A 19,066-nucleotide genomic window follows, 5' to 3' on the forward strand; every position below is an offset into this window, starting at 1 on the left:
ATCCCACACAAGTAATATAAAACCATGAGAAGTACTGAAAAAATCTGAAGATCTGGTTTTAATACGTGACATATTCCACACTATGGAGGATTGAAACAGAAGTTCTGTGATGTATATGCATGCCTAAGAATGACCATTTTGTCCTGTTCTCTTGCTTGTAGTCATCCTTTATGATACAGATTTGGTGGCTAGTCTGAAGGGGAAAAACACTTTTAAAATAGCTTCTCTACATATCTCTGGGACCTATCTTCAGTCAGATTCATTTTGTTTGAAACTCAAATTACATTTCAATATACCTACACTGCTAAGTTTGAAACTATCCAAGAAAGTACTGAGCCTGCTTAGGGGCACCTAAAAAATTAGAGACAGACATGAAGGACTCCAGTTTTTATTTTATAAAAATATCTCCTTAAAAAAATTAAACTGTTACTTATTATAAGTTTCCAGGGACTGCTCTGGACTGAACTGCAGAATGTCTTGTGAAACTTCTGGTGGGTAAATAAACAATTGCATATAACTGCAGCCTCATCACTGCTACTTTTTAAGCAAAAGACTGCTTTTATGTGGCTAATTAGCATATGCCTAAAGCAAAGAAAGCCACAAAATGTTCCCAAAATTTCTTTCAGGCTTTAATGTTCTATAACAGTATTTGAAAGTGAATTTGAAGAGAAGAGAATTTTAACAAGCAGCAAGTAATTATTTTGCAGTAAAGTCCATTCAAGAGAATGGAGTGTTTTGGAGCTATCAGTGATTCACAGATCCTAATTTTCCAGGTGACCAAACAACAGTATTGCTACACTACCGATCTGTGCCTGAGAAAATAACCCTGAATAAAGCTAAAAGTGGTACCAACTCAAAAAAGGGAAAAAAAGCATGAAACATCCTTCACCACATTTTTGACTTAACATCTGCATAAACACTATCATGAAGCTGAACTCTGCCAGGTCCCTGGGGACTATGAACAATGTCCCCTAGCTTCCCTGTAGAGCAATGAAGCCCCAGAGTAGTCTCTGCACAACTAAGTGTCTGAGACTCTGCTTAAACCTATTTCATGCAAAGGAACTGATGTTTAGTGCTTACTCTTACACTGTTTAAAATTGAGTGCTTTTCGTGTTAAAAAAAAAAAAAAAGGTGAACTACTTATCCATACCTTCATTTCTGGGAAAACTGCTCAGAGCTAATCACAAGAGGTATAGATGACAGGACAGCCCATGAGACATGCCCAAGAATCTCAGCCCATTCCCTTCCCTTGCTTACACTGCTCATTTTGTTTTTGCTGTGTCAGCCACTGAGAGAAGATGCTTCTCCACCTCACTCGATGGATTGACAAGTGCTTTGCAGATAAACTCTGATGTCAGAAGAGGCTTCCAACCTTTTGCTATAACACAACTGAAAGTGAAGATGAACAAATAGAGAAAAACGTTCTGAAATATTTTCTCACTTACTACATCTGCCCCTGCATTTTCCTGCCAATTACTGCAGTCCTTTCTACAAGCTCTTTCTTCTTCAGAGGGCCTGAAGAACTGGGCTGGGCAGAAGCAGGAAAGCTGCATTTCCAGGCTGTATCCTTACTTTCTCACAGAAGTTCACTGGTTGACCCAAGAAAAGAAAATCACACCCCCTTTCCCTATAGACCCCAGTTCCAGAACAGTGGGAACCTCTGTCTTCTGTAAAGCACTCTCAGACCTACTGATAATAAGTGCAAAGTGAGAAGTAGGTATTAGTACAACCTCTCCATGACAGGAAATCCCACACAGATCAGACATCTAGAAAATATGACTATAAATGAAGTTTGCACTGAAATATCTACATAAAACAATGCCCTACAACAAACAACAAAACTATAAGTTTCTTTTCCTTCTCTTGTTGTTAAATTAATCTGAAAACCAAATCCTAAAAGGAATTATATGCTTGCCTGGCTTTAATCACAAGTAATCCCATTGATCTCAATGAGAATACTCCTACAAGCCCATTGAGAAAGATCTTGTGCATTAGTATGCACAAGAACAAAACACATCTCCAGCTACAAGTATGTTCTTTTAATATCCTTATGGACTCAAGCCAATAGATGATACCTATCTTCCGGTCCACTAAAGGTCACTGCATCCCATATCTCTAACAGGCTGAGCTATTTTGAGAATTCCCCAAATGAAAAAAGCACTCCAACTACACATTGCAGTCACTACAATGACACTGCTTACCATGGCTGATGAAACCCTCTGCCTGCATTGCCAGCATGACAGCAATTCATATCACTGAAGGCCTGCCTCATACTCTCTTCAAAGAAAACAATATACACACAGAATTTAGCTAGTCAGACAAATGTACTTTTTTTAGCTGACTTTCTCATTCCCTAACCCAGAGAAAAAAGTGTCAACTCTTCTAAAATAGAGGGTGATGTAAAATTTTTTTTCATTAATAACTAGATTGAATGAGATAACTTAGGAAATAGATAAACTTTTGCATAACCTTGTAATCTTAAAAATTATGCCCTATCACCTCTGTAATTTTATCAGTCTACCACTCAGTAGGGCCTGCAAAATGCAATGGTTGCTCTCCATTCCCCTTACCTTTTGGAAATCTATCAATGTCATAAATTTCTTGAGAGCAGGGAAAACCAGAAGGTTTTGAATGAAGAGTAATGATTGCAGTTAATCCCTCCTAACTTTAGAGCCCAGTATTTTTCATCCTAATGGGCAACACAACACTTAAGAATCACAAAGGCCAGCCTCTCTCTCTTGAAGAGTTAGTCTGCAATTCGATGTGCTTTAACAGTGAAGTAGTTGCAAAGCGCTACTCATCTGTTAAATTTGTCCTGAGAAAGCAAACACTTTTTCCGAGGTTATCAGCCGCTAGAGGGGGTATTTAGTATCTTACCGAAAACCCGATAAAAAGGTAAAAAAAAAAAAAGTACATTAAGGTTACAGATAACCTCTAAAAGCATATTTCCCACAGTACTGCAACTGCACATTAGGATCCATGCAAAGTGTTTTAGGAAGAACAATGCTTTACTTGTGTATAACTATGCAGAAGCTAACCCCACATCTCCCAATTCCTACGTTCATCCACATCAAACCTGCGATTCCTGCAAGAAGAGATGTAGCTTTGTATGCCAAGAAGATGGCTAAAATATCATTAGTTTTGCTTTGTACAGTTGGTCAGCTCAGAGCATGCCAAAACCTGAACCTTCAAGCATGACAAGGTAGAACCTGACATGCTCAGGGTTAATAAACAAGCAAAAGAACAACCTACAAATTGGGTCCTATTTACAATTGTCTGCCTCTTTACAGATTCACCATCACCAGATTTATTGTTTTATAAAGTCTCCAAAAGGACCCCAAAAAACTGCCATCAAATTGGTTCAACTTCAAGCAAAATAGAAGATTCTACTTGGCTAAAGCCACTCCAAAGCAACCTATATTTAAAACATGTCTAAATAAAGATGAACATACATTTCAGTTCCTGAACTTGAATGCACAATTAATACAAAACTCAAAAAATTGTAAACTGGTTTGATGATTGAGTTCACACAGTGCCACTAGCCGAAGAAGGGTACAGGATGGATTGTGCCAGGATATAAATGGCATCATAGTTTCTACATAGTTTGTTAAATCTCATCAGTTCAGGACCAGTGAAGCTGCTGGCAACTTCAAAGACCCTCTCCAAAAATCTGTGTAAAAATAACTATAATTGGGTGATAGACTTAAACACCACCCCTGCCTTCTTTATTTCTTTACAGTCTGCCTTCAAAGATGTGAGCTAGAAGCTTTCATGAAGCTGTCTGTTCAGAGGAGTATTTTAAATACACAACTTACTCAGAACCAGCAAGGCCATGTAATTGGGATAAGAGAACCCAGTATCACTCTTCTTTCCTCTGTCAAATCAATGTGGACAATTACTTTATAACAACTGTGGCTGTTATAAAATGGATAACCTCCTATCACAGGCAGGATCTGCACAAGCACCTAATTTTGAAATAGCTAAAACAGGTCTTGCAAAGGTTCAGGAGCAGACAACACTATGGGCACTGGAAGAGGGAAATATACCTTTTAAAAGAGGCAGAGAAATAACTGGATCATGGAAGTAAAAGATTTCCAAGAATGAATGCTTCCGTTTGAAACATAATGCAAACATTTCCCTCTTTTTCCCTGATTTTACTAGACTGTACCCATATCTTGTTTTTTCTGCAATATTCTGGTGAAATTATTTAACAGCTACTCTCGTAAGAGAAGAGCTTTGTCCCCACCTCAAGTTCATGTCCTTAACTGCATGATGCCTTTAAACACCCAAAAAGGCCACTGAGTTCTGAAAAGAAGAGAGTTGTTTTACTGAACTACCACCATCCTGTGCTGCCAATAGTAACATAAATGCAATTCTAAAATGTCACAGCAACCCTGTTCATTACTTTAATAAAGCCTTGCTCCTTTTTGAAATGTCTGTCTAAATCCCTTCTTCCCTCCTTACCTTCTGCTAATTAAACTCAAGAAAGCATCTTGGGGTTCTGGGAAAGAAAACTGTGAGTTTAATATTTATTATTTAAACCATTTCAGGCATAACTGTGGCCCCTCCACAAAACCAGTTTTAAACACAAAATTTCTTTATTTATCATTAGAAATGGAAAACCAAGGCACCTTACATTAATATGATAAACACAAACAGTACAGGTGAACATCTGTAAGCTGTCACTCTTTTATATATGCCCATCTTAGACATTGGATAATAAATCTCTATTCTTCCCTCCCATAGTCAGACTTGAGTACATAAAGGCAGAAGCAGAACCTCAGCAGCAGAGAAAATGTGAATGACAACTATCTGCAATAATCCATCCCACTGGTTTTGTTTAGGATCAAACTGAGTTAGACAAAGAATGTAAAAGTGTGGCCAAATAACAGCTTGAGCCAAACCTGGAGATCACAGGCCATTTGACTACACTTGCTCTAAGGCTGGATGGCTTTTCATCCTGATGGATTTGTTCTGCAGTCTGGAATAGGAAAGTTTATTCCAGATAGGCATATAAGCAAAATTAAGATCATGTAGGAGCTGGATAATAAAAATAATCATGAGCACACAGTAAAGGAATGTACTTTGCACTTCTTTTTCTTAGAACACCAGAATGGTTTGGGTTGAAAGGAACCTTTAAAGATCATCTAGTCCAACCCCCCGATACGAGTGTGATGTTTCCCTTTTTCCAGTCACTGGGGCCTTCACCTGATTGCCATGACTTTCCAAATATGATGGAGAGTGACTTGGCAACTTCATCAGTTCTTCCTGTTCATGATTCTCTTGATAAAAAAGGCCATCTGTCAGTATGGCCATATGAGATCCCATGGGCAAAAGTTGGCATCCCATTTAGTAGTCATTTAACCAAAAGAAACTTGAACTCTGGAGTTATCCACACCTTCACACTTCCTTAGGAGTTCATAACTTAAGAGCACCTAGAATAGGAGGTCTTTCCTTCCTGTGCTTTAAGAGAGGAAAATTTTGTTCCTGATATTACAGGCCATCTGATGGTGGGAAGGTCCAGCTATTCCAAGCAACAGGGATGGGTAATATGCAGCAGACCAGCAGTTGTTTCTCAAAGGTCTCTCTGCCTGAGTACATGAACACAAAAAAAAAGGAAAAAAGGTGCCTCATCCATCTCCCTGGTGCAGAATTCAGCCTTCTTCAAAGATACCAGGGAATTAAGGCTGTGTCCTTGAAAGCAGTATCCTCTATGATGAAGCCTTATCAGAAAAACTGGGCTCAGAGCAGCCAGAGAATTACATGGCCACATCCCCTGCTTGCAGGGCAAGAGGAGAAAGGAAGCTCTTATCTACACTAAAACAAAGGACCAGACACTTTAAGCCCCCTTTATTTTATCATATAATACAGCTATTTTTATGGTTCTTTTCCTATATCTTCATTATATCTCTATTGTGAATATTACTAGGTCAGGCTGTCACCAGGATCTATTCAAGAAGGACTGGGTTGGAAACACATCACAGAAGACTATTATTTTTGAACAGTATGTAGAGTCAGGCAAATGATCTATTTATTTTGAAAATATTTATTCAAAAGTCCTCAGCCTTAAGGTCTCATTTCAGATGCCAGGCATATAAGAATAGGCAGTACATCTTAATTTGTAAATATTGGGCTAAATGTATGGATAGCTATTTCACTTCTCTAAGCAAGTAAGTAAATGTAAAATAGACTTAAAAAAAAATCCAAATGAAAACCACAATTCCTAGGGCAAACATAACTGCTGGGATTGGTTATCCTGACTTCTGGATGACAAACCTGAGACATCTCAGACACCTCGGGACTGTTTTTAACAGATACTGCACTCCAGGACTGCAAATCTAAGTATTCTATACTTACCAAAACCAGGCCTACCTGGTTTATCTGTCTTACTGAACAAGAATGAAAGCAGACTAAGCCCATGATGCCCTCCAATGCCAGAAGTGTACCATCCTGGTTTATGCCTCATCACTTAACTGTGAATTATCAACAGTACAGAATTCCTCCTTACCCATGTTCCAATCTGAGCATCTGAGTTCTTCACAGATTTTTGCCACTAAAGAATCAAAGCTTTGGAGGAAGACAAAAACCAGGAATTAATCTGCCATCTCCAATCAACTGTTATGAATCCGATTTAACGGCAAAAACAAAACCAAAACAAATAAACAAACCACACCCCTCCAACCTCAATCCTTCACACATATTTGCATCTTCTGTCACCAAGACCAAACACTAAGCACAGAAAGATCTCTACCAACATGCTGATCCCACCTCTAGCTGCACACAATTGTGCTGAGAAAAATCACCTAATTAAAGACAAGTACGAGCAAGCTACTTTGTGTTCATCACCAAATAACAGACTAACCAGTCTGCTGCTAATCCGTGTCAGAGCCTGCAAAAGACAGTAAATACCGACTAAGGGCTGCTTTCCTTAGCAACAGAAAGGGTCACAAAGCTGTATCGCTTCCAGCACAGCAAAGAATCACCCATGACGTTTTCACTAGAATGACTGTGGTCTCACCTTACCCCTCACATCCTGTACTACTACGTCCTTTCTGTTATTTGGGGATTATTCAATAATCCATGTTCTTTCTGATGGCTTTTCTCTCTTCTCATTCTCAGAACAGAGGTAATGACTAGATGATAAAGATGACTTTGTACATAAGCATTTCACTGAGAGGGAAAGTTAATAAACACAGTAACATTACTTGAGCCATGAGAACCTCTCATTTTATTAGCCAGTGTTGTGCAGCCTTTAAATTAGTATTTAGGTTAGTTACTACAACATGACCATTAGCTGCCACAAACAGACTCCTTTTAACTGGTTAACAAAGCCATGATAAGGAAAAAAAAATTTAAAAATGTAGAAATCTATTTTATGCTAATTGTTGCACTCATGTTGTTAAAGTGGTGGGTTGTAATCATCTGGAGGAACAGGATTAGCAAATGCATTTCATTATCTTTCCCAGTCAGGTGGGTTTTCTGCAATGTTTTCTAATTCTAAACCCACCAGTCGGGTGGGTTTTCTGCAATGTTTTCTAATTAGCACATGCTTTCTTATTGTAACTCAAACAGTGCTAATAAGAAAACATTGGAGAAAACCCAGTCAGATGGGTTTTCTGCAATGTTTTCTTATTAGCACTGTTTGAGTTGCAAACATTAGTCTAAGAAACACTTAAGTTCAGTTAGACAAGAAGCCAAAGCTCTTTTTGCTTAGAGAGTGGAGAGGAAACAAGTCAAATGTAAATTTATTTTTTTATTATAGTTGCACTTATTTTATAAGGTTTTAAGATCTAAGTCCCACACTTTGGCTTTGCAGGCATGAGAACATTTGCCAAGGTTCAAGGCCAGCTCCAGAGGCGTGAGACAGCTCCTCAGCAACCTTTGTTCTGCTAAATTACAACAGGGCACGGATTATCCAGAGTGGGGTTTTGTTGATTTTGGGTGTTGTGGTTTTTATTGTTTGTTTTTTTGTTGTTTTTTTTTTTTTACTACAAGATTAAACTGCAAGAGCGCCTTGGCTCTCAGACTGGTTTTCTTTCCTAAGGCCCATTGCTTCCCCACTCAGTGAAGAAACCTTTTTAATGCCTCGCTTAATAAGGTGCACTATGAGCACAATGTATGTTATTTTAACACATTGAGCTCTACCTGCAAGTTTCAGAAAAATCTATGGTTGCCTGAAAATTTGAGGTGACAGTTATCCACAATCCTGTATACTCTGATGTTGCTGTACCGCTGTGTAAAACACAGGAACTCCTTCCTCAGGGCATTATTGTCCTACTACTACATCCATCCAAACTCTGTTAGGTCCTCTACTTCCTCCCAACCTTGTTTAGTTTTATCTCCTGTTGCCTGACTTTGCTTACCTAGCCAAGGATGGCAGCGCAGAGACAGCTTCAGTGGACCATAGTAGTGGTAATGGCAAACACCCTCTGAAGCTTCCTACAACTAATCTGCACAACACAGAGTACAATATTCCCTCTACAAGATGGATCAAACTCAGGTGACTCAGAGTCATCACTGAAAAGCAAAAATGCCAATGTGCATTCTAGTCCTGCATCTTACTGAAGTCCTGACACCATGGTGTAAGATGGAAAATTATTCCCATTTAAATTTGAAAACTGGACCATTAATTTATTCATTTATCTTCACTTGTTTTGACAATGCCAGTTAATTTTTAGTCCAGAGAGCAAAGTGGTCCTGTTCTTCTGCTGAGCTTGGTTTTCAGAGTCTGTGGATACAGCAGATATTCTTCACGACAAAAGGAAAAAAACAAACAAGTCTGCCCTTTGACATTTAAAATGAAGTTGCTTAGACCTTAATGCGGTGGTCTTTTTGGCCCACTGGGTTTGGGGGGTGAGGAGTGGGTGTTGAAACACTCAGCACAACTGGGAAAATAATGAGGGCACTAAGAAGTTGAAAATGACAAAGGTTGAGCGTCCTTTTTAGCTCTACAGAATAAGCACTGCCAGTCCTTTAAGAATAACACAAACCATACTTCATTGAATTAAACTCCAGCTCTTCACAAACAGTAACTCAGTTCACTCTTTGAAGAAACTGAGAGATTTCTATCAGTAAAAAAATTTCTTGACCATTAGATGTAAACCCAGGAAGAGGAGTCCAGAAAAATCAGCACTCCCGAATAAGGGAAGTGTCTTGATCCAATAGTAAGAAATTATAAAGTATTTTACTATCAATTATTATTATATTAATAATATTTAGTTATAATTTAATTATTAATAATTACTCTCTAAGTGGTATGCACTGCTTGTGACAGTTTTTAGTAAGACTAACTAAGGCTTTCTTATATATTCTGAAAATAATTTAAAATATTAACCCATTGGTCTTATAATATCAAGATTAAACTACAAATCGGATTTACATTATTGAAACATATTTGTCTTCATTTTCTCATTTATCAACAAATGATATCAAATGACAGAAAGATGTTCAAACACTATGTTATTGATTTTTGGCACAATGTCATTCTGTGTTCACATCTGTAACCATAGATCCAACAGCTGAAAGACTATTCCACAAAAATTAATTTGGCAAATCAATGCAAGGAATTGGAAAAAATTGGTTTCACACAAAATCAGTTCATTAAACTGTTGCCCTAATTAACCTTGTTTGTTTGGGGTTTTTTAACAAGCTTCAACACAAAAGTTCAGCAGAATGACAGGAGTTATATAAAGGCTGAACTTGTCTTTTCACTGTGTGTAGACTGAGACCTTGATGCACCTTTTTTCTATTTTTTACTAGAGATAAATGATAGCTGTGACTAGAACATAAAGTAATTAAGTGTCAATGTGTTTTATGCACGGATTCTATACCACATCTGAGAACACAAGAACCACCTTTCTCCCACCAAAAGCTGTCTGAAATATGGCCCCACCACGTCCCTTTACAAAAGGGAAGTATACTCATTCTCACTTTACACATGGGTAAACTGAGGTACAGCCTGCTTGATGGTCCGGTGTTTCAGACGGGAGCATCAAATAGCTACAGCAAATGTGGATTTTCACAAGATTGGAAGGAAGCTCAGCACTTCTAAAAAGAAGTCCAGTTTGTAGGAAAGGTTTTGCATAACCTTTCACACTCTCACTATGCAGTGCCCTGGCCACTCGAAGATGCTACTTGGCTACTTCCACATGGTCTACATGCTTCACTGCCACCTGGATATTATTCCAAACCAAGGGCTTTTCCCTTTTTTCCTTTCTCACTGCTTCCCCCTCCCCAGGTAGTGGCCCGTCCCCTTTGGTGTGGAGGGTGTCTCTGGAGCAGCTAGGACAACGTGACTTGCAGGACTCCCCCAATCCTCCACAATCGAGGGGGAAACGCCGCTGACGAGCAATCCCGGGGAGGCGAGGAACAGAAAAACGAAAGGCCTGCTTCCAAATCCTAATTACAGCTGGCAGAGATTAAGTAATAGCCACTAACCTCTCCAGCTCACAGAGGAGAAACGTGGTCCCGTTTAATGCTCTTCGGCTTCCTGCAGCTCCTTCTTACACAACGCTCCGCAGCCCCGGCATATCAGTGCCCGCACGCCCTGTCCCTGCCGCGGCGGCAACACCCCCTCGGCCGGGAATCCAATAAGGATTGCAGGGGCGGGCTGAAGCCGGAGGCAGCTGGGGCAGGCGCTCAGGCTGGGTGCTTCCTCTCAGGAAACACCCAGAAAGCTGCAGGGGGTTAGCAAGGGGCTAGCATCTCCATGGGGACCGCGGCAAGACCCCCACCGGATAAGCGCAGCGGTCCCTGTGATGTTGGGTTTCCAAACTGATAAACTACATATCAATAAACCCTGTTTGTACACTTAATATGCCTCAGTAGCTGCAGCTGTTGAGAAAGAATAGAAAAAAAGGATTTAGGATTATATATGTATTGAAGTCAGTCACAATGGAATACTGAAGTAACAGACCACAAGGGTGCTTGGCAGAATGCCCAAGATAGGGCCAGAAGGAGGAATAAACAGGGGCAACTCATCAGTCTAAAGTGCCAACTGGGTGAAAGGTGATTTTGGCAGGGGGTAGAATGAAAACACTGACTTACAGGCTACAAAGTCTAGAAACCCACTGACTCAAGAGGAGGAGACTGAACATGTGGAGTAATTAACATAAGTGAGAGAATCACTTAACCACTAAAATTACAGAATATTCAGAATTGGGAGGAACCCACAAAGATCAAGAGGTGGAATTCTGAAGTGAGTGACCCATATGGGGATTGAGCCTACAACCTTGGTGTTATCGGCACCATGCTCTGACCAAACTGAGCTAAGAAGATATAATACTAATTAGTGAGAAAACTATGCAACTTCTAGCCAATGAATACTGATACTTTTGTTTGCTAAAACGTATAAATAATGTAAAGTTTTGGTGATTAGGGAGCTAGTGTTTTGTGGGTTACCACTAGCTCCTTACTTTGCACAAACTAGAATAAAGAAATAGAGATTCCTCTCCTCTGTGTGTGAATTGGCATTGCACACCAGGTAAGGAGTCCATGTTAGGGGCAACAACCCCAGACAGACACTCCTAGAGCCCACTCCTGCAGGGGTTTGCAGACACTAGTACATCAGCAGTGCTTGTGTCTGCCCAGCTGCAGCCATAGGGTTTATGTTGCAGGACGAATATGTGCTCAGGAAATTGGGAATTTCAAGAGTGCCAAGTGGGAAAGAAATCACTCTGTGCCTGGCTTTGCCCAAGCAGGAGGCATGCAGAGAGCAGCTGCTAGGACAGCCCAGGCCAGGTGTTCAACAAGTTCTTACTCAAGATTATTTGCCTCCTTTTCTACTGGGATTGCTTCCTGGCAGACAACATACTATGTGTTGTTGTACTAAGCACTAGCTTTTCCTAGGAAAGACACCTTTTACCAAGATCTTACTCCCAGCCTCTTTACTTGCCATTTCTTATCTACATGCAACAGGACTTTCAGCTGCTCCTTTTGGGGCTTGGAAGATAAAAGCCAGTGAGGGTACAGATATTTCCCCCCAAGCCAGTAGTTCCTGCAATGAACAATGTATGACATGAGGCTGGTCTGAATTCCACAGATCTTTCTACACCATGACAATGGTGGGCATTCATATATTAGAACCTAAAACTGTGTTACATTGGGACTACAGGTACAAAGGATAAAATTCTGTACCCTGTCATCTCAAACATACAGAAACATACAGTAGAAATAAAATACCTCTGGAGAACTTTTTTTTTTTTTTTTTTTTTTTGCACACAAGTGTGCTCAAGTCAACTTGTTTCTGGTAAATCTTACCAGAAACAAGTAGTGTGCTGTGTAAAGTAGTAACACCAAAAGAAGCCCATCTTCTCCCTATAGAAATTAAAAATCCAGTGCATCCCTGGATTCTTTAAAGTCATTATTCTAAAATTCTGCAGGTTGGGATGTTGAGTGACACACCCTTCTTTCCATATTTTCTCATTTCTGACCTGTGAACTTCTCATCAGAAACATTACAGGAACTCAGCCTCCTCCCAGCTACATTTTGTTTGCCAGAGTGACATTTTCTGAGCCAGTTATGAAGTTTTAACTATTGCAAAACTTATGTGTTCTAACATAACTTCAACTCCACAGAGGGTTTGTGATGCCATTACTGTGCTGGTTGTTTCGAATAACTCTTTCCATCCCCTCTAGTAAGTGCTAAAGCACATATTATGCCTTAGCAGCTTTAATTACAGTTGTTGCACAACTGAAATAAGGAAGAGCTCCAAAACGTAACTGACAAATCATACACAAAACTAATGAGCAGGAAGTTTAAAGTCTGAAGGTCTTCAACATACATGTGGAATTACATAAAAGAGGATTGGCAGCCCAGGAGAGACAATATTTAAGCGTATACATAATGAGTTTAACATATGGGACAGTTAATGACTAGCACGTGACTGTATGCTTAGCACAAAGTAATGAATCCATTAGCACGTGATAGGAAACCTTAATGCATAGCAGAACATGCAAAAGAATGCATATGGGAGTGATTAGAGGCAGATGTAACTCAGAGCCATTGGATTCAGGAACCATGCTCCTATTTGTACAGCCATGTGATCTAGAGGATGTGGGACCTGTTCACTCTCATAATTAATCTTGTCAATTAAAAAAAAAAAAAAGAGAAAAAACAAAACCCCACCTTCTTTCCAAATGAATCAGATCCCAAAACTAATGGAAGTGGCACAGTACACAGCCAAACAGGATGGCACAACCGCCTCTTTCTATGACACCTGTAGTTACCTTAAACCAGTCCTGTCCCGACCTGCTGTTTGATCCCTAAATTACAGCCTCAAGCTCCCTTTGCCATAGGATTGTTTATTTATTCAGGCAGCTAGACAAAAACCCCAACATTTAAATGAGCTCCAGATCTGGACAAGATGGGGGGCAGAGAGCTCCTGCAGTGGTGGAATTTGGGCTCTGCCACTGGTGCTGACAGCTGAGCCACTGGAAACATGACCATGTTACCCTACTGCAGAAACCTTTTAGAGTCAAGCTGGGGCAGGGGAGGGAGATCGGTGGCTCTCCCAGTTCCTGAGCACAAGATGAGAAAAGAGAAATGGTGTTACCCACAACCCCTTGAAATGGCGTTTCATAACAGAGAAGAGAGAGGGGCAAAGGAACAATTTTGAGTTCGATCTAGGCAGCACCACGAGTGGACCATTCAAATCCAGGTATGCAACATGGAAAATGCCTCAGGGTTTCCTGTGGGGGAAAAGGCTCCAAAGAAAACACAACACAAACCCCAAACCATAACTTTAGTGTTTAAATTTTCTGTGATTTACAGCTGAGAGAAGCTGCTGTGAAGTGCTGATGGCCTCTTCTGGCACACTCCTCATCTTTGCTCATCTCTGGGGCCTGCGAAGCCAGGCGAGGGCTTCTTTCTGCTCCTGCCTGGGCTGAGACCAAACAGTCTTGGTGAGCCTGAGGTCATTAGCAGGAGAGCTGGGGAATTCAGGCTTTGCCCAAACTGAGGACTTCCTGAAGGCAAAGGCTGAGGAAGGGCTCTCACTTGTGCTGCCGGTGGCATGGAAGGCCCCAGAGCAAGATGGCATTTCTTGGCTTCCAGGATCCATCTTCACAGTCTGGCCTTGCAGGTTAGTGAAATCCACATGGATATCCTGGCACATTCCAGCACTGACTTTCACTCCAAACCTTCACATTTTCTCCACGGAGAGTGATGATTTTTCCTTCTGCTTGGAAGGGTATGGATTTCCTCAGTTGATGTACTTGGCAGAAAGGTTCTCCTTGCATGGAAATGTTTCCTGGCAGCCTGAAACTTCTGACCACCGAGAACCCATTTTTTCCCACTGGCATTTAATCATGGGAACCACAGTGTAAAAGCAGCACCTTTCTCTCCTCTGGGAGGAGTTGGTTTCACAGGCTCAACCATCTGCGCCTGACAGATGCAGATGGTCCCTGAAGGGAGGTTGTACCTAAGTGGGGTTTATTATATTAGTCCAGGGAACAAACAATGTGACCAGAGGAAATTATCTCAAGCTGTGCCACAGGAGATTTAGATTGGATCTCTAGGAAATATTCCTTCAACAAAAAGGATATCAAGCTTGGGAACAGGCTGCCTAGGGCAATGGCTGAGTCACCACCCTCAGAAAGGTTTAGAAGTTGTGTGCATATGGCATTTGGGGACCTGACCGATTGGTGGAGTAGGCAGTGTTAAGTTTGTAGTTGAACAGTGTGATCTTCAGGGACTTTTTCAACCTTGATGATGCAGAGATTTAAGGGTAGCTCCAACCAGTGTGGAGTCAAGGCTTAGACTCAATGAACCCTAAGGGTGCCTTCCAACATGAATATCTGTGAGACCGCCAATGAAGGCAGCTGGTAAGAAAGACAAAAGAAAGACCAAGGGGGAAGTTCTTTGAAGAAAGTTCACTCTAAAGCAGCCTTAACCAGTACATCAGGGCCATTCTGAGTGGCTGAGCTGGGGTGGGGACAAAGAGTGGAGTTGGCTGGGTTGTGATGTGCTGTGGCACCTGTGACATCATTGGGACGTTTCACAATGGGGGCAGCTAGAAGCAGGTTACCTAGAAGCAGGTAACACTGGCCCTCTATTGCTTGGGCAAGTGGTGAGTGCAAATGTGGCAGGGAGGCCATGCTGGGGACAAGGGCCAGAGCAGAAATGCTGCACCCAACACTGGGTTCTCCCTCTGCATGCAGGGACAGCCCCTCATGGCAGAGCCTTGGCCATGGTACAGTGCTTCTGTTGCCGCTGGGACAGTGGGACAGGCCTTCCTGCCCCCAGCTGTCTGGGGCCCTGTCCTTCCTGCCCTCAGATCACTGGGATTCCTGTCCCTGCTGCCCCTACTGCCAGCTGCCTCCCTCCCCACTCCCCTCAAGGCCTTCTCTCCATCCTCCTGCAGACCATGGATTCCTGGGTATTGTGGTTCTTGTTCTTGCTAGTAGTCCAGTACCCACAGCCCATGGGTGATGTTTTGGATGAGGTGACGCGTCAGCGAATGGAGCTGCGTGCGAAGTTCCAGGAACAGAAGAGGATTCAGCTGGAGCGGGAGGTGAAGCAGCTCGTGCTGATGCAGAGTAGCGCATCCTGGAGAGACCTTCTCAGGTCTGCCTTGCAGCCCTGGCAGGTCTGGGCACTTGCTGGGCTCTTGGTTCTTCTCTTGGCTGTATGGTTTATGTGGAGGAAAAGAAATTTTGAGGCAGAGATCAGTGGCGAGGAGGAGAAAGAAAAGGAGAAGGAGGAAGAGGAAGAGGATGAGACATGGGCATATGATCTGAGATGGCTTCTAGAGGAGCGCATACAGTGGCCTGTACAGGACCTGCAGACAGGCTGCAACAGGACAATGGCCCTGATAGACAATTTCATAACTGTCCTCAGGCGTGCCTTGAGTAGGACTTTCTACCCGGTGCTGCAACAAGCCATTGGTATTGGCAGTGCCTTTGAAGGTTGGACTGCCCGTGAGGAGGAAGTTCTGTACCAGGTGCTTGTACCCCTGACTCCTCCCCTAGGCCACCTCTTCCACCTGGAGCGTGACACTGACCAGCAGAAGCCTGGCAGGAACTTCCGTGTCCGGGTGGAGCTGGAGTGCAGGTGCCCGAGGGAGTACCAGGGTATGAACATGCTGTGCTTCCAGCACCACCCTGATGTGATCAGGAGGACAACTCAGCAGCCCAACCTCCTAGACACGCTGTGTACTGACTCCTACCTTGACGTGAAGAAAACTGTCCACTGGTTCTGCACACTGGTGGGAGCAAGCTGGCGGCGTTTGCCCCAGTCACGCAGTTGGCATTTAGTGCTGCTGCCCTCCAAACGCTCCTGCAACCTCAGGCTGACCAACGGCCAAGAAAGCTTCCAGGTTAAGGTGCTGTTCGGGGTGCGGCGACACGCCTCAGACATCTTTATCAGCAGCCGGTATCGAGGGGCCCACACCCCAAGCACAATGTGGCCTGAGAGCTATGCCGTGGCAGAGACCAAGTTCTTCAGGCACATGGCCAGGGAGGCCCCCCAGGACAGCTCACACCTTAAATGCCTGCAGCTCCTTGCCCGTGTTCTTGCGCGCAAGGACTTTTCCATCCATTCCATCAAGACCATTGTCATGCGCCTGCTGCACACAGTACCAGTGTCTCAGTGGCAAAGGAGACACTTCCTGCTTCAGCTCTCGGATGCTCTGGAGCAGCTGCGCATATCTCTGGAAGAGAAACACCTGGAGCATTTTATTGTGGGCAACCAGAGGCTTCCAGAGGAGATCAGGCTGCCCCCAGATGTACTAAGGGCAAAGCCACCCAACCTCTTCCACGGTCTGGCACAGGATCCAGCTGCCTACTCCCAGGCAATGCAAGCCTACCTTGATCTGCGCCATCGCCTGGCAAGAGTGCTGGCCTATGGCCACTGTTAGCGGGGCTCATAGAATCAGAGAATCACAGAGTCATTAGGTTCAAAGAGACATTTAAGATCATTGAGTCCAAGCCATGCCCTAATACCACCTCAACTATACCATGACACTGAGTGCCATATCCAATCTTTTTTTAAACACATCCAGGGATGGTGACTCCACCACCTCCCCCAGGCAGACGATTCCAGTACTTTATCACTCTTTCAGTACAAAACTTTTTCCTAACATCCAACCTAAATTTCCTTTGGCACAGCTTAAGACTGTATCCTCTGGTTCTGTCAGCTGCTGCCAGGAGAGAGACACCAACCCCCATCCGACTACAACCACCTTTCACATAGTTGTAGAGAGTGATAAAGTTGTATCTGAGTCTCCATTTCTCCAGGCCAAACAACCCCAGCTCCATTCCTCATAGGGCTTGTGTTCCCAGCGCTCCACCAGTCTCGGGGCCCTCCTTTGGATGCATGTGCCCATGGGGCTTCAGCTGGTGGCAGAGAACCAGCTTTTAGTGCCATGACAAAGACAGGAATGAATGGGATACATAGACAGAGATATGTATATATAACTATAGTGTGTATATAAAACTACAATTATTTTTATTAACAGATGTGTTTTAATAGATACATATTATAGTTATAGTTTATAAAGTGTCATATTATTTTATGAAAATAAATAGCACATATATAATGTCACTACCTGTTGCGATATGTATTAATACTCTGTAGTTACTGCATTTATAAGAGGCAAGATTTTTATTACACAGATATATTTATAAAATATATATTATACATATATTGTATTTAATACAAAGCAATAATTTAATACATAAAATGGAAATGAAATAAAACAACAATTATATCTAATTCCTATATAATTACACAGAATAATTATATTTATAATTAAATGCTTATTAAATATGTAAAATGTCATATAATTTAAAAATCATCATAATAAATATGATAATAGAACAATATAAATTTAGTATGTATAGAACAATATAAATTTAGTATGAATATCATGTCACTATCTGTTTGGACACATATTAATGCTCCATAGTTAGTGTATGAATGACTGGCAAGCAAGAAACTGCTGTGCTGTTATTTCAATAAAATGAAGTCTTGCAGAATCTGGAGCTTTGAAAGACTTTCTTGATCTCAGCCAGATCTATAGTATTGGTAAATGTCATGCACTGGGAATCTGGGCTCGTGAACAGTCTCCATGAACTCAACCAAACTTACACTGCTGAATTGGTTCTAATCAGCAATTAAGCCCAGGTGCCCCTGGCCCCTCTGATCCCAGGATCACAGAATGACTCAGCTTGGAAGGGTCCTTAGAAATTGTCTTGTTGCAGCCCTGCTGCCAAGGGCAGGGACACCTTCCACCAGGCCAGGTTGCTCCAAGCTCCATCCAACCTGGCCTGGAACGCTGCCAGGGACTGGGCAGCCACAGCTTCCATGGGCAGTGTGGCCCAGCACCTCACCAGCCTCAGAGGCCAGAATTTCTTCCCCATCTCCAGTCTAACGCTGCCCTCTGTCAGTGGGAAGCTGCTGCCCCTGGTGCTGTCCCTCCAGGCCCTTGTAAGCAGCCCCTCCAGGTTTCTCCCTGGGCATTGTGCAGGAACTGAAAGGCTGCAGGGAGGTGCCCCAGGACAAGCCCTTGGAGAGCACTGGGGCCAGGAGTGCCACCATCAGGGCAGCAAGCAGGGCCTGGCATGGCCGTCGGGTGAGAGGGCACAGGGCAGGCACTGAGGCCCTGCCAGCTGGAGCTGGGAGCTCTGGTGTGCGGCCCAACAGAGAGCCGTGGGCTCCTGCAGCTCTGCATCCCTCACGGCTGAGGCAGCTGCCCAGGCACAGCTGGCCTAGGACATGTGGCCAGCCCGGTGCCACCCTCAGGGGCGTTCGTGCTCTGGGGCTAGAGTCATTTGTGGCTATAATGAGTGGTTAGCATGACTTGGGCCCCTAGGGTGGTGACAAGTGTGCAGGGGAAAATGGCAGCCCAGAAAGAAGCAACAGCAAATGGCCCCCAGCATGGCCATAGTAATACTGGTGTCTTACACTGGCTGTCTCTCTTTCCATTGTAAGGGAGAAATAGCAGAGGAGAAATAGCAGAGGGGGTATCTATAAATAATAAGTACCTTTCAGTACCAATAAAGCTTCACCAATATTGTATGGGTACTGCACAGCTTTCATCATTGCAAAATTACCAGGAAAAAGGGCC

The 19,066-nt window shown here is 42.7% G+C and overlaps 2 protein-coding genes across 3 annotated transcripts in view; one reads left to right on the forward strand and one right to left on the reverse strand.

The window, feature by feature from the left end:
• The window catches only part of BLVRA (biliverdin reductase A), a 29,576-nt gene extending 18,980 nt beyond the window's left edge, over window positions 1–10,596 (reverse strand). Inside the window, exon 1 of one of the 2 annotated variants that reach the window (XM_054650292.2) lies at window positions 10,438–10,596. The gene's annotated coding sequence lies outside the window, so the exon portion shown is untranslated. The remainder of the gene's footprint in view (window positions 1–10,437) is intronic. The other variant, XM_054650299.2, reaches the window with a different exon arrangement.
• A 4,768-nt stretch (window positions 10,597–15,364) lies between these two features.
• LOC129118045 (inositol 1,4,5-trisphosphate receptor-interacting protein-like 1) lies at window positions 15,365–16,855 on the forward strand. The gene has a single exon (XM_054629251.2). It carries the CDS (start codon window positions 15,365–15,367, stop codon window positions 16,853–16,855), a length of 1,491 nt encoding a protein of 496 aa, XP_054485226.2.
• Window positions 16,856–19,066: the final 2,211 nt, after the last annotated feature.

Source organism: Agelaius phoeniceus, chromosome 1 (genome assembly GCF_051311805.1).
Source record: "Agelaius phoeniceus isolate bAgePho1 chromosome 1, bAgePho1.hap1, whole genome shotgun sequence".
In the NCBI taxonomy this organism is placed as follows: Eukaryota; Metazoa; Chordata; class Aves; order Passeriformes; family Icteridae; genus Agelaius; species Agelaius phoeniceus.

Excerpts from the sequence above, each read along its gene's own strand:
- LOC129118045 (XM_054629251.2), top strand. The coding sequence starts at position 15,365 with ATGGATTCCTGGGTATTGTGGTTCTTGTTCTTGCTAGTAGTCCAGTAC.